Consider the following 15,708-nt stretch of genomic DNA (forward strand, 5'->3'; position numbering starts at 1 on the left):
AAATTAGCTATCAACACAGTACATAAGTTAGGTTGTATATGTTGAAAGAACTTTTCCTTGAGTTTCCAAAATCCTTTTCTTACATGATAACCCACATAAAGCATGACTAGTGAGGTATATAGGGCAAAACACTGTTAGGCGGATGTACAATAAGGAAAAAGTGCATAAACAAAGAATTCTTCCCATTTTCATAGAAATATCAGGTTAAATCTGAGTTCTTCTTGATGTATCATTTTACTTTGGCAGAATTAAAATAAACCCATACAAATGTCTTTGTTCAAGTCCCAGCAGCAGTGATATGTCTCCTTTGGTGGCATTATCTGATGCCACAATACCGCACAGTCCCTAGAGGAACTAAGGTTTTGTGTGTGTCTGCATCTGTAACTGCAAACATCAAACGTAAGATCATACATCAAGCACCATGTCATACTGTTGTCCCTTCTTCCGCCTGCCACATTTATTGATGAGAACCACATACAGTGTCAAAAGCATGACCCAATAGCATGCATACAGCAACGTTCCAACAATTAAAACTGTCTGTTTGGATTCTGAGAATGGCTTTTTAGATTCCTTATAAATGGTGAAAATCACACCACCCAGGAGGATTGTAAACCAAACTGATACTGGAATGAGTCCTATGAAATTAACAACAATGGTTTTCCTTCCAGATGTGCCCCACCCAGCTTTGTTGATCGTTGCAATTGCAAACATCTTGGCGGGAAGTAAACTTGACATGTATAACACTGAGTAGAGGGACATGAAGACCATGACGATATTTCCTCTAAGGCAGCTGGCAAAGGATGATTTTATGAGACCCACTAACTGGACAGTTAACAAGAAAAGAAGGATGTTCCAAATTTTACCCCGGTAGAACAGCTGGATTACTGTGGCAATGAGAAAGAAAGGGAAGAACCCAGTGATGACTGCTTCATAGGTCATCCACAAGTGATGTTTATGAAACCACATGGCATTGTACAGCCACTCTCGGAAGTAGGACTTGCTCCAACGGGTCTGCTGGTTTAACCATCTGAGATATTCTATAGGTGTTTCAGTAAGGCACTTGGATCGAGCTGTGTATTTTGTTGCATAGCCCAGACTCAGCACTCGGTTCGTTAGATGCCTGTCATCTCCAAAACTACATTGGCTGCCCATAAATTCTTGATTGTACCAGTCTTCCACAAATTCATGCAATAAGGAGTTTCTGTACATTCCCAGAGGTCCACTAATGCACTGGACACATCCAAAATAAGACTGACAGGCCCTTTCTATGTTAAAAGCCATCCAGTATCTCACACTGCTGAGGAAGGAGATCCAGGAATCATACTTGTTTAAAATCTGCAAGAAAAATACAAGTAAAAATAATTAAATAAAGGTAAGCCCCAGCTAAAAATTCCAACAAAATCTGCACCATTGTGAGGTTACTACCTAGAGTAATGTTTGTTTTTTTATCCTTCTATTTAGCCTCTTTCCTTTTTTTAACACGATTTTACATTATTTTCTTTCATTCTATATACTATATTAATTTGATAAGCTGGGTGTATGTGTTGGGACTTTTTTTTTTTTTTAAATGAAAGCTTCTTTCTTTCTTTCTTTCTTTATTTTTGGCTGTGTTGGGTCTTCGTTTCTGTGCGAGGGCTTTCTCTAGTTGCGGCGAGCGGGGGCCACTCTTCATCGCGGTGCGCGGGCCTCTCACTGTCGCGGCCTCTCTTGTTGCGGAGCACAAGCTCCAGACGCGCAGGCTCAGTAGTTGTGGCTCACGGGCCTAGTTGCTCCGCGGCATTTGGGATCTTCCCAGACCAGGGCTCGAACCCATGTCCCCTGCACTGGCAGGCAGATTCTCAACCACTGCACCACCAGGGAAGCCCGGGACTTCTTGACAATAATTTTTTTCTACTCCATCACTCTCTGTACTCTTTTGTTATGTGTTTTGTTTCTTTTTCTTGTTATGTTATAAAATTGAGATTTTTTTAGGCTTTAGTTCTCAGCCCTTAAATTATTCTCCCACTGGCAGTCCAGTGGTTAAAGACTTCGCCTTCCAATGCGGGAGGGTGCGGGGTCCATCCCTGGTCGGGGAGCTGGGATCCCACCCACATGCCTCACAGCCAAAAAACCAAAGACATGAAACAGAAGCAATATTGCAGCAAATTCAATAAAGACTTTAAAAACATGGTCCACATCAAAAAATCTTAAAAAAAAATTATTCTCCCACTTTCTTACTATCTAATATTTGAAAGTTTTTAAGTCCTATTCTCTTCTCTTTTCAACTCATCCAACTCTATTATTCTCCTTCCTCCTCAGTTTTAGCAATGCCAGTGATAAAAGGGTTTGCTCTGGCTTCACCCCGAAACTGGAATCCTGAAATAATGCTCTACACAAAGGCTATTAAAATTATTAGTTTTGGGGGGCAATATTTCTTAATTCTCTCCTCTGTCTCAATTTTGTTCAGTTTTCATCTGGACTTTACATGCTTCCTTTTTATCACCAGGGTATTTCTTTGTCCATCTAGTGTACTTTCTTTGCCTTCACTATTACCATGCATATAAATATGGGTTATACAGCAACACAATACCTACATTTAAAGTCAAAATTCCATGTGCTTCTCACATCTTTTGCTAAAATCTAGTGCACTTTTGCAAAGGGCTCACTTTAATCTTCATATATTTTCACATATTTGTTTTCCCATTCCATAAATTTCAAATCACCTTCATTAATATTTGTTTCACTTATTGTTTCTCCATTGACAGCAAATAATGGGAAATAAATAATAATTGGAAAACTCACTTAATTGTTCCTTTGACTTTCTCTCTAGTGTAAATTTGAGTTGCTGTTTCTCTTTTTTTTCCTTTGTATTCCAATTTGGATTTTTGACCAACCATACATTGTTCAGCTTTTAAATACATAGTTATATGACATAGACTCCATCTCCTGCCATACCTCCATTTTTTAACCCTTGTACTAAATGAGTTCCAACATCATTTTACCAGAACATTAAGTTGTGGCTCAAGAAGATACAGCAGAAATTATTACACATTTACATTATATTTTATATAACTTATCAGCCACTACATACTTGTGTTATAACCCAGGATTAAGCAAAGAAATCATAAGTTACTTCAATTTAGACAGCAGAAGAGGTATAAAGTGGGTCCAAGGCACATTCTAGTATGTCTCTGGCACCAGAAACAATACCTGGCACAGATCTGGGTGTATAATAAATGTATGTTCAAAGAATCAATGAGTGAGGGTGCTACTAAAAGTGACTCATGCAAAAAGTGAACTCATATGCACCTGGACATCTCCCCCGACACCTCCAACCATGGGATCTTCTTCCAAAACTTTCACCATCTCCACAGATGAGGCAGGGTCAAGCATGGTGTCTGAATCACAAACCTGCAAAGAAGAAAGTAAGAAATAAGTTAAAGAAAAGAAGATGATGAATATGCTCCACGTAGGCAAAAGTGGGCATATGTATTATGCCTTCAGCCTACTGTCACAAGGCCTCAATAAGCGAGTAACACAGGGATGAGAGTTTGTTACATGATGGCCAATACAAAGAACCTGCAAACTCAATATTTAAGCTATAGATGTTTTGCCTCTCTTGCCTTCTCTGTCACTGTTTTGTATACGGCTATAAGCCTGGCAGGCCAGTAACTAGGGTAGTAGAAAGTGAAGGCATAATTTCAAATCCACCTTTCAACCTCTCAGCATCCAGAGTTTATGGCCACACCCACCTCTACTGACTCAAGCTGGGAAAGGTAAAACCAGAAAGCTAAAATAAGACTAAAAACAACAGGAAGGGGGCAACCTAGAATTAATGTTCAAGTAACTCCGCCTGCTTGTAAGATAAGCAAGCCAAGGGAACTGCCTCTCTGAAATGATTAAACTTGAACCAAACTTCTGAGGTTCTGCATATTTAAATTGGTCCTGCCCCTCCCAGTTTCCAACATGGCTGTCATTGGATGTCCAGTGACATGGCTGGATAGAACAGCTAAAGTGATGACCTAGGCATGTCACGTAGGGTCACCAGATTTGCCTGGTTTGCCATGGATGTACGCAATTTTGGCAATGAAAGTCTCATGTCCCAGGTAACATCCTAGATTTCCAGGACTTGGAAAACATCTTGGGTTGGTCACCATAGATATCTCTTTTTTTAAAAAAATTGCCTTAAATAAGGCTTTTAGATATCTTATCCCTCAGGTCTGAATGATGATAGGAAACTCCTATGACAGTATTGAAAAAAAGGCATGTTTAACAGTGATTATTTTTCTCTGTTTTAATACGGTGATTAAGACAGGAAAGCAGTTCTACTAAGGCTGGTTGTATAATTAATTCTGAAGCAAGATGTCCATTTGACCTGGGCTTAGCAGATGACATTCCATTAGAAAGGAAATGAGCTTGATGGTCAGACCACCTTTTTATTTTAGAGTATTAAGTATTCGTCTAGCTCTTTATACACAAAAGTAGATGTTAAATTATCTTAAGCTTTTCTAGAAGTGCTAATTATTATTCTTAAAAACAAACTTTATACAGGACAAAAAAACAATTTTGAAACCAAACCAACTACAACTTCAAGAAAATTGTTAGGATTTGTCTATACCCATGAGCTGCTCCCAGAAATTTCTACTGGAGGCCAAAGGTACAGGGTTATAAATAGTACTTTTCTTCCCAAGCTGATTTATGAACTTATTGGAAAATAAAACAGAAAAATAAAGGAGAGGAGAAACCAAAATATTACGTGTATACTCATAAAGCTGATATGGAGAATAGGGCTTATATCAATGGAGTAGCAGACTTCGTAACTATGTTCCCCAGAATTAGACTGATGTACCAATTCCAAATAGCATCTAAGTGGGACTAGTCTCCTGAAGACAATTAATGCCCCTTCGAAAGGTATGGCAGATGCCTGCTCCTTCTTCTAGAAGAAAGGGGGAAGAAGGACCTAGGCTACCCCTTACTCCTGCCATACTCACCAATCAGATTAAGTCACTTCTCTTAGGGAGGAATTTGGTACATTACACCTGTGGATGGAGCTTCTTCCACATGATCAAAGAAAATCAAAAGTAGGAAAAGAGCTGTCACCTCTCTATTCCTGGTTGACATTAATAACATAGTATCCTTTTCTGGAAAATGCAGCCAGGCCCAAGTAGACATAAAGTGATGAAAGTTGACATGTAATGAACCAGGTTCACATCCCCATCCAAGCAATAAATGACATGATTGGCAGAGACGGGAGTGTTATCTGCAATTCCACTGTTTTTCTATGTAGTCTGGCTACATTTATGAATTTAATCAAGATTTAGTCTCTTTATTTATATCAAAAGCAAGCATTTGTGCCGTTCTCAGAACGGCTTCATGAAAATAGTAGGGATTTGATATAACAGTTTTGAATGAAAAAATATGAAAATAATTTTTAGAAGCATGAACTCTGAGTTAAAGGGGATTTTATATATCGGAGGAGTCCCTCACATACATAGCTAGGAAGTCTCAACGTTTAAAAAAAAGTGCCTATCTTAATTTTATTAATAGATTTCTTTTCTGAAAAAAATTAATATATATTAATAAAGAATGTTGGTGAAAAGAGCAATTTAAATGCATTATTGTAACATGACTTAAGGAGTATATAGGGTATCCAATTATAAAAAGTGAAATCATCACCTCTCTGGACTCAACTAATTATAACAATTTTAAAGTTAATTTCTGAATTTTGTATATTACTTTACCTATTTAGAAACAGGCATTTGCTAAATAACCTCCTGCCTCTTTTTGTGGGGGGCATTCTATTTTGGTCTACATGGTCTTACTTATTTTAGAGGAAAAAAAATAGCAGCTAGGCATTAGTATTCCATTAAAAAAATAGGATTTTTCTAATACTTCAATTTATACTCAAGGGTCCCAAGCCTCAGAAACCTAAGCAAATTCCTCCAATAGCGATGTTTTGCCTCTCTCTTGCCTTGTCTGTCACTGTTTTGTATACGGCTATAAGCCTGGCAGGCCAGTAACTAGGGTAGTAGAAAGTGAAGGCATAATTTCAAATCCACCTTTCAACCTCTCAGCATCCAGAGTTTATGGCCACACCCACCTCTATTGACTCAAGCTGGGAAAGGTAAAACCAGAAAGCTAAAATAAGACTAAAAACAACAGGAAGGGGGCAACCTAGAATTAATGTTCAAGTAACTCCGCTTGCTTGTAAGATAAGCAAGCCAAGGGAACTGCCTCTCTGAAATGACTAAACTTGAACCAAACTTCTGAGGTTCTGCATATTTAAATTGGTCCTGCCCCTCCCAGTTTCCAACAGCAAAGTGCCAGAAGTTCTCTGAGAGAGATTGTTCACATGGTGAGTTTAACTGTCAGAAGGGAATGCTCTCAGAAATCTCCTGGGAGGGGTTTGTTATAGTGGGATCAAAGAGTTTTCTAAAGAAGTTCAATTTCTGGATGTTCTTTAGTGATAGAATGCCAACTAGAAAACCACCGTTTACGACAGTCTGTGAAAGCATGTATGTTCATGGATATAACAGTATTAATCTGTTTGTGTGTAAAGGGTATAACTCTAGCCCTTCTTAAAATCAGTCTAGTAGAAACAGGATTTCTAGCTGTCTCCTCACCAATTAATGAGAAGTGTGCAATTTCAAAAATGTTGGCTGTTTAGCTCTGGGCTAGAAACTGTGGGAGAAATACACCAGTTCACAAGGAGCTTAACCTCACACTGGGAAAAACCACAGGACTGATTTGCACACAGGAAAGAATTGGAGAACAAATCAAAATGTCTTTCTGTCCACGCTGAATGTATCACTGTAATTTGTTTAAACTACATGATCGCCAGTCCTAAGATTTCTCACTAGGAGATACGGAAATGAGGCAAAGTCACCAAATTTTGACTAAAATGAGTGGAAAATGTCAAGACAAGAAGACATTATTGGGAGGAACCAGCCACCTCAGTCTTAACCACAGAATCATCAGCTAAATTGCTTAAGACCATGGCTCCCCCTCCTTCACTGTTCTAGCCAAGAGACAGTGCCGCCGCTTTCTCCGGATCTAAAACAGGAGTTGGCAAACTAAGGTCTACGGACAAGTCTGCCTTCCCAGCAATTTCTATATGGCCTGGGGGTTAAAAATAGCTTCTACCTTTTTAAATAGCTGAAAAAAAATCGAAAAAGAATTTTTTGTGACACATGGAAATTATATGAAATTCAAATTTCAGTGGCCATAAATAAAGTTTTATTGGAACCCAGTCATGCACATTCAGTTTTATATTATCTATGGCTGCTTTCACACTAAAACAGCAAAGTTGAATAGCTGCAACACAGACCATGTAGCCCGCAAAGCTTAATGGTTTCTATCAGGCCTTTTACAAGCAAGTATGCCAGCCCTGAGCCTAAAAGAATTGGTTGGGGGGCCAGGGGGTGGGTCTCTTTCATAAAAAAACAAAGAACAAACTAAAAGAACAAGTTGAGATAAAGTATGGTCTAAGACCCAATTTAACTCTACTAGAGGTTTTTAGGATTGCCTCTATCTCCTATTCTTATAATAGGCCAAGATTTGACTATTATAACAAATCAAGAGGCCGCAATGAAATCTTGAGTTCTGTATGTTACTACTTTTATGACCTTGAACAAACTGTTACCATCATCATGATACCAGAGTGACACACTGTATGTAAAAGTACTTGGTAAATTACAAAGGCTCACAGAAAAGTCATATATGCCATTAGTATAGGGTACTAATCTTTCATTGTTTGTACTTGCTAAGTAAACCCACTCATTACCATGAAAGGTGACTCAGTAAAGGGAATCACTGAACGGAACATGAGCATGGATTACATATAAAGAATGCCTTATCACAATGAACAAGTTCAAATGTATCCAAAACACCTATAACAGTTAGATATATAAATTGCTATAAATCTGTTAAATAAGCTGTTAGACTGTAAGTCCATTCCAGGTTATCTCACTGATGTTAAAGTTCATCTACCTCACAACAATTTAAATAAAAATATCCTGTAGAAATATTTTTATTCTACCATACGTTTTTCAACTTCTAAGACCCAAGTCTAAAATGCTGAGTATCCATGTTTCACCTTTTTTTAAACATATTTCCTTTCAGATTGACTGGTGGATTCTCCACCTCTGCCTGCCCCGAACCACTTCAAAGGGCACTGAGAGCTACACAGCAAGAGGAAAACTTAATTATTCCGGCTGCCTTCAATGAGGAAACAGGTTGAAAATAAATCAAGACCCTTTCTGTTGCTACTGCCTTCATCCTTTGCCTGCTTGTAAACCTCAATCCTTTGTTAATCTTTTTTTTTTTTAACATCTTTATTGGAGTATAATTGCTTTACAATGGTGTGTTAGCTTCTGCTTTATAATGAAGTGAATCAGTTATACATATACATATGTTCCCATATCTCTTCCCTCTTGCATCTCCCTCCCTCCCACCCTCCCTATCCCACCCCTCTAGGTGGTCACAAAGCACCGAGCTGATCTCCCTGTGCTATGCGGCTGCTTCCCACTAGCTATCTATTTTACATTTGGTAGTGTATATATGTCCATGCCACTCTCTCACTTTGTCACAGCTTACCCTTCCCCCTCCCCATATCCTCAAGTCCATTCTCTAGTAGGTCTGTGTCTTTATTCCCGTCTTACTACTAAGTTCGTCATGACCTTTTTTTTTTTTTTTTTTCTTAATCTTGACCCTTCCTCTTAACCTGGACCCAGGGAGATGATTTATTTCAACCATGTTTGAAATTTACTTTTGGTAATGATCCCACTGCCCAGTTTCCCTTCCAAAACTTAACCACAGAGTAAATGGAAAGTACCCCCTACCCCCTCTTTCCCCCAGGACATTCCCCCTAATGAAAAGAAGTCAGCCAGAATTTTAAAATTCACCAATAGTTATTTACTGGCAAACACAAGATGGTGCTAGCCCCCAGAACTCCTAACAGTACAATGCCAGAGTAAACACACTACTGAAAGGAAAAGAAAGCACTGTGCAAAACCTTGGAATCAGACAGATCTGCCTCCCAAGCCACAATTGACCAGTTATATTTCCTTGGACTAGCTTTGTAACCTTAAACTCCTTACCTCACCTTTCTAAGTCTCCATCTCTCAGGTGAAAAATATGGATAAGCACATCCACCTCATAAGTTTGCTGTAATGGAGAATTAACTAGATAATGTATGTATAGCACTTATAAGAGCTAGCTCATAGTAAATGCTCAATAAAAGGAAGACATATATACTAGGAAGTGATCATCAAAACCAGAGGCACAAACTAAGAACACTAGTCCAATGAGGGAAGGGGTCCTTCTTATCTGTACTATAAATAAACCATGACTTGCTCAGAGAGCAAAAACTAATGCCTTGTCCAATGCCCAACAAATTTAAATTAAACGAGTTGGATTATTGAGCAGGCAATATAAAAATCCTTAGATTGGGCTGTCTACTAGGGAAAAAGATCAGAGAGCAGTTTATGGCAGACTATGAGTGGCAAAAACAAAATCATAAGATGTAGGACTAAAAAGACCTTTTGAAATTAATCAGTGAAACCATTCCAGGAAAAAATAAATGCCCTCAAAGAAAAATACAGAAACTTTTTTTGGGGAGAGGGATGGGGGATGGGGAGGACGATTCTCTCATAGTAATTTTGTTTATGGTATAAGACCCCAAATCTAGCCAATAAAAAGCCTCTAAATCATAGAAACCTAAACAATTTGGCCCTTATTTGTTGCTCTTTTTAAAAGGAATTGGGAAGATATATACCTTTCTTGTTAGAATGTGTTACCCAAATTGTTATAAAGTAACACTTGCCTTCAGGCAACCTAGAATCTTTTTAAGACATTAAGGTGAAAAAGGAGTCATTTGGTTATTCTCTTTCCTTTCTCAGGAAGGTTTATACACGAGTAATAGTTGTAGGTGTAAAGCAAAGGTGACAAGCCAGCTGGAAAAATGAGAAACCAAATGTTGTCACCTCTAGGCTTAAGCCAGGAAACACCCTTATTCCAAATGGTTGGAATCCTCATTCTAAAGAAAGGAATCAGGAAATCCCATAATGGTTGCCTTAAATCAGGGTTTACATTCAAGAACCCAACTTTGAGGGAAAGTGTAGATAAAAAATGAAAAGAAAATTCTAATGCTATACTCCCTTTTGTGTTGTTGTTTGTTGTTTTTGTTTGTTTGTTTGATCCCAATCTTGAAAAGCATAGGTATGTTGCTAGAAAGAAATTAAGACAGTCCTAAGTTAGAGTCTTCAGCTGAAAGTGAGCTCAGAAATCATCTCTTCTACCAGTTGAGGCCCGTAGCAAGTAAACAGTTAAATCAAGAATTCAGATTTCCCCATTCTTATTTCAATGTGCTCAATTTCATCCTCTAAAATGAAGGATACAAAGTCACATTAACATTCTCAACATGACCCTTCAGAAATTTTCAGAAAATAGGAACCAATCAAATGTTATACACAGTCAATCCTCATTATGCACAGTAGTTGTGTTCTACAAAGCTCCCATGAACAGTGAGTTAGCAAATACTAAAAAATTGCTTCTAGCGGACATATAGAGTTAGGGTCCTCAAAGTCTCTGGTCACGGCATTTTTGTCTAGTGATCAATACCTAACCTTGTTGTATGTGTGCTTACTTATTTATTTGTGTCACTTTATTGAATATGTATTGTTGATTCATTAACATTGAACTCATGTCCAATAGCACTGTAACTCATGCCTGAACAAAGTTCATCTAACAAACCTATTTTCTCCATAAGGCAATTATAGCCTTCTTGTGTTACGAACACTAGACAACATTTCAACACTACACTTGGGGACCATTTTAAACAGCTACATCAGCAACCAAAAGCACAAAAATATGAAAAACATGATATTAAATAGACTAAAGAAGTTACTCGTTTACAGTATAAAAGGTAAAACAAAAAGGCAAAGCATAATCCTGTGTGACCTCAGCTGGGAACATGCACATCGGATGACTCACTTTTTTTTTGCCATTCTGCACATGTCTGCAGATGATCACAAAAGCACTGCAACTATTGATTTTTGGGTAATAAATACATTTTAGTCTGTAGGTTAACTTGTAAATACAGAATCCATGAATAATAAGGGTCAACTCTACTATTATGAATGATTTAGTCTTACTTTCCTCCTGCTCAAAGAATCTTGGATAGCTATGGTACTGCCAGATTAAATTAATAATAAAATTGCTTCCTATAATCTTCCCTTTTAGAAAATGTTCATACTTATTGTATAACATTTACCTGGGAAATTCTTAATACACACGTTGGATGATACCGTCTTTTCCCTTTGTTATAGACTGGTGGCCACTTATGTGGTAATATCAATGTTCAGTGAAAAGAGATATGAATAAAGCAATTATCTAATCTAGATATCAAAAGACACTTTAAAAGTCTTCTGGTATTGTTAAGTAAAAAATACAAAGAGGTAAACATGATATAATCTCAAAATTGTTTTTAAAATAAGGAAAAATAGAAAAGTATATGCTGGAAAGTATTAAATTTGATAATCTATGTATGGGTCGTGTATTCCGTTCAGATGATTTTTTTTAATTGAAGTGTAGTTGATTTACAATGTTTCAGGTGTACAGCAAAGTGATTCAGTTATACATACATACATATGTATTCTTTTTCAGGTTCTTTTCCATTATAGATTACTACAAGATATTGAATATAGTTCTCTACGCTATACAGTAGCTCTCTATTATCTATTATATATATAGTAGTGTGTATCCGTTAATCCCAAATTCCTAATTTATCTCTCCCCTCTCTGCTGCAGATTATTTTAATTTTGCTCATTGCACTTTTCTACAACTTTGAAAAAGTTTCTCCAGAAAATACTTTGATTCAAAATTAAGAAAATTTTCCTCATTCACTTCCTTATTTCTCATTCCCTGTATTTGATTTTCTCACTTTATTTTTCTTCTTCTGCTTTTCTATCTCCTCTATCTCTGGAAGCAGCCACTAGCACCATAGATGAATTTCCTACCATGCTGGCTTCGTCTTAAACTAAAGCTTCCCTCCATGTTCTATGTCAGCATTTATTATTTGAGAGGCTACAAGGCTGAAAGAGTAATTACTATAGAAGACTAGAGATGAGAGGGGAGAGATGTAAGAGGTAGTGATCGATAAAGGCTTGTTCTGAAAGAGACCAGACGGAGCCAACCCAGAAAGCTCAGAAGTGCAGGTGGAAAGGTTAACCTTGAGATAGGAGGTGAGGTGGGGTACCCATGAAACTGTAAGCAGAAGAGAGTCAGATCTTGACAGCCTTCACAGCCTGTACTTTTGCTGTTCTCTTTTGTAGAAGGCAAGATCATCTGTTTGTAGTTAAGCAGGGACGAGTTTGGGTAAGGCCCTAGGAGAGTGATGAAGATCTGAACTAACAGACACGAGAGGAATAAGCAAGACGTCTATTCAAGATCAAGTGAAAAGAATGCTGACCAGTGCTGAGGATCCAGCTGCAACTGGAAACCAATCATTCTGGCCATCTCTCTGCACAGTTAAACAGTGTTCTCTAGCCAGGTTAGCAAGTATGAGCCGATGGTCAGTTTCTTCCCCTAGCCCCCATTCTCTCTTGTGTATTAGCACCTGAACTTTGCTTCCTTCCATCCCTAACCAACTTGAACTCCACATTCAATCACTTGTAATGCTCAGGAGCCAATATCCTCAAACCCCTCCCTCTTTATCTTTCTGTGGCTACTGCTCTGTAACTCTTGGACCCTGGGTCAGTCAGAAGGAAGGATGAGAGTACTATATTAGATTGAACTTTATGCAATTTCTGTTTTTATAGGGCATAGATGAGGCATGGCAGGATAGTATTTACTAGTTTCAGAATGCCAAAAGAGTTTTTACCCCTGTTTGAGTGCTCTGAATGATCTGCAAGTCTCAAGCGTATTTGGGGCCCAGTTAACAGCTGTTGCTAGGGTCAGTCTATCTGGAGGCTTCAGCCTGAAGGAAGGAAAGTTCTCAAGCCTGATTAGGGCACTAGCAAAAAGCCTACTCTAAAATTTCATATTTTGTATTAGTTTTTCCTGGACAGGCACAAGTCAAGTTGTCAAGGATACAAACAAAATTCCAAACAAGATGATGGGAGAAGGGGCTTTGGGAGAAGCAGGTTAAAAAAAAAAAAAAGAAGAAAAATCTCACAATAATGTCATGATTAGAAACGACAAATGTAAATTGTTTTAACTAGAATTAAAGGCAAAACATCAAAACAGATGTTTTCTCATTTTAGGCCCAGAGCTTCATTCTTCAAATCCTCTGTAAGTTCCCTAGCCATTCCTTACTTTAAAAGTTTCAGTTTATCCTCTCATCTGGGCCTGAAGTTGCAATAGGTAAATATGTAAAAATGTCTTGATTTAACTAAAACAGCCTTATTTGTGAAAGTTCTAGAAATTAGGAGACACTTGGGGTTGAAACTCTAATCAATTCCCTAGAAGGGAGATTTATGCAGATGGTATGAACTGAAGAAATACCTCAAAATTCTTCAGATATTAGCTAAATTAACAACATGTTAATTAGCAATTGACATGTACTATAGTTTTCAAGTGAGGACTAGATAATCATATAAGAAATAATACTTTAACAGCAAACGCTTTAATAATATTAACAATGCCATTATCAACAACTTTTGCTAAGCCGCTTTGGATACATAATTTGAAATAATTTTCTCAAATCCCTTGTGAGGTTGGTTCCTTCTAACCAGGTAACCGAGGTTTGGGAGGTGGTCTTGCTCAAGGTCAACCAGCTACAAATTGTTAATTAGAACCTCAGTCAATTGACATAGAAGCCAGTGGCCACTGCCATCTCATTACACAGAGAGACACACTGGGCATCACTTTGTGTTGATAAATCCCCTAAAACATATGATGGGTCTTCCAAAAGCAAGGATTTCACATTTAAGAAAAGAGGAAAAGTGTCCAGATGCAAATTTGAAGCCAGAGACAGTTCTCCTTTCTCAATATCATCATGAATAAAATCTAACTAAAATAGCTGCACAAAAGTACAACTAGAAAACTCACAGGAACCCTATTAATGTTCTAAAGAAGAAACTTTCAGTGAGAACTAGAAGAGGAGAAACCATAGAATTAGCAGTCAGGGAACTAATGAGAGACACAGCCTGTCTAATTTTCATGCAAGCAAACACCATCACAAACGCTTTCAAAGGTCAAGTTGCAGGGAATGAGGTAATGCTGTTTGGGGAGTGAAATAAACATGACTTAGATTTTGTTCTGGGAAGGTTGTTTTTTGTTTTTGTTTTCCTTTTCCCTTTTTCTTTTCTTTTTCTATGTGTTTCAGTTTTGAATTCTTACACTTTTAAATCAAAATTGTTTTCATCGCCCCCATTTTGCCTAGTCTCTGTGAAAAATATTTTATAGCTTTCCCCTGGTCCTGCAGGTTTTCTCAAGCTCCTTTTGCTGGAGCAGACACTATTTTCTTACAACGCTGGAGATTTTAAGAGTGTGGAAAATGACGTTGGAATTGATTTGGCAGAACCAAGGGGGCAGAGAAGGTAAGGGAGGGGAAAAGAAGGAAGGAAGGGTCTCATGTTCAAAATAATCTTGATTTCCAACCAATAACACTGCACAAGTTAAGCATTTTCATAGATAGTTTTAACCGTTTTACAAGATTTTTTTTCTCTCTCTTTCAGAATGTGCTTTCAACAGTCATGCTGTTTTCAGATGAACTGAAAGAGGCACTGTGTCCAGAAGGGACAAGGATGGACCATAGCATACGACTGGAGAGATACAAAGGATGCTTTATTTAAATGTGTTTGTCCTGGCAGATGCGGAAACCTACCTGTACATAATCCACACTTCGTCCCAGTGCTCTGAAAGCCGTGTACATGACTTCTCTTTTTCCACCCCATTTTTGCATGATGCAAATACTCTTGTTGGACAAGACCAACTGGGTGACATGTTGTGAGCTTTCTTTATGTGACTCATCCGTCTCACCAGGACCCTTCACGTGAAAGTTGTTCTTCCAGATATAAGTGGCTGATTTATCCCTGCCCATGACTTCGCTGAAGATGTCCATCATGTAAAGGTCATCTTCCGAGTTTCCATCTATGACCATGACAACTTTAATTCCAGGGTAGGTTAGCCTTTTCACAGATTGCAAACATTTCCGTAAGTAGTCTGGATCTTCTTGATACGCAGCAATGCAAAGAGCAACAGTTTTGTTCAACTTAATGGGGGTTTCTAGAGATTTTTTCATTTTTCGGTGCTCCAAAAAGGCAAACAGGCTTTGGATGATGAGGTGTGATGCTAAAAAGGCACCATATAGTCCAAAAGAGAAATAGTAATTATCTGTTTGGATAAATTGGTAGCCAACAATATAAGCAGCTGTGATTCCAAGGAGTAGAGAAACTCCAAAAAGTGTGGTTCCAATTATTCTCAGGATACATAGAAACCTCTCACAATGCATCTGTAAAATAATCACATGATATACTTGGTTAGCCACTCTTGTCCCATGCTTGTTATATACATGGTATCACAGGGAGAGCATTGGACTGGAAGCCTTCCAGGTGTTCTAACCTTGAGTTTCTCACTTAACTAGTTGTATGACTTTCTGCATCTCAGTTTGCTCATTTGCAAAACAGGGATAAGGATGCCCTTTCTGCATACCTCAGAGGACTCTTTCAAACATCAAATGAGATGATGATGCAGTGTACCACTGAAAACCGTAATGCACATATGCAT

General features: G+C 38.0%; 1 protein-coding gene across 1 annotated transcript; it reads right to left on the bottom strand.

The window, feature by feature from the left end:
- Positions 1–405: 405 nt before the first annotated feature.
- On the bottom strand, positions 406–15,433 carry LOC133076870 (hyaluronan synthase 2). Its single transcript, XM_061171485.1, has 3 exons — positions 14,807–15,433; positions 3,289–3,390; positions 406–1,335 (listed from the first exon to the last, which is right to left on the bottom strand). Exons 1-3 carry the CDS (start codon positions 15,431–15,433, stop codon positions 406–408), a joined length of 1,659 nt encoding a protein of 552 aa, XP_061027468.1.
- Between the last annotated feature and the right edge of the window lie 275 nt (positions 15,434–15,708).

Source organism: Eubalaena glacialis, chromosome 17, assembly GCF_028564815.1.
Source record: "Eubalaena glacialis isolate mEubGla1 chromosome 17, mEubGla1.1.hap2.+ XY, whole genome shotgun sequence".
Taxonomy (NCBI): domain Eukaryota; kingdom Metazoa; phylum Chordata; class Mammalia; order Artiodactyla; family Balaenidae; genus Eubalaena; species Eubalaena glacialis.

What these genes read in the sequence shown, in the direction of transcription:
- LOC133076870 (XM_061171485.1), bottom strand. Translation starts at nt 15,433, where the DNA reads ATGCATTGTGAGAGGTTTCTATGTATCCTGAGAATAATTGGAACCACA. An exon ending in GAAGTGTGGATTATGTACAG is followed by an intron (nt 3,391 to 14,806) that starts GTAGGTTTCCGC and finishes TCTTCTTTGCAG; the next exon opens with GTTTGTGATTCAGACACCAT. An exon ending in GTGTCGGGGGAGATGTCCAG is followed by an intron (nt 1,336 to 3,288) that starts GTGCATATGAGT and finishes TTTTTCTTGCAG; the next exon opens with ATTTTAAACAAGTATGATTC.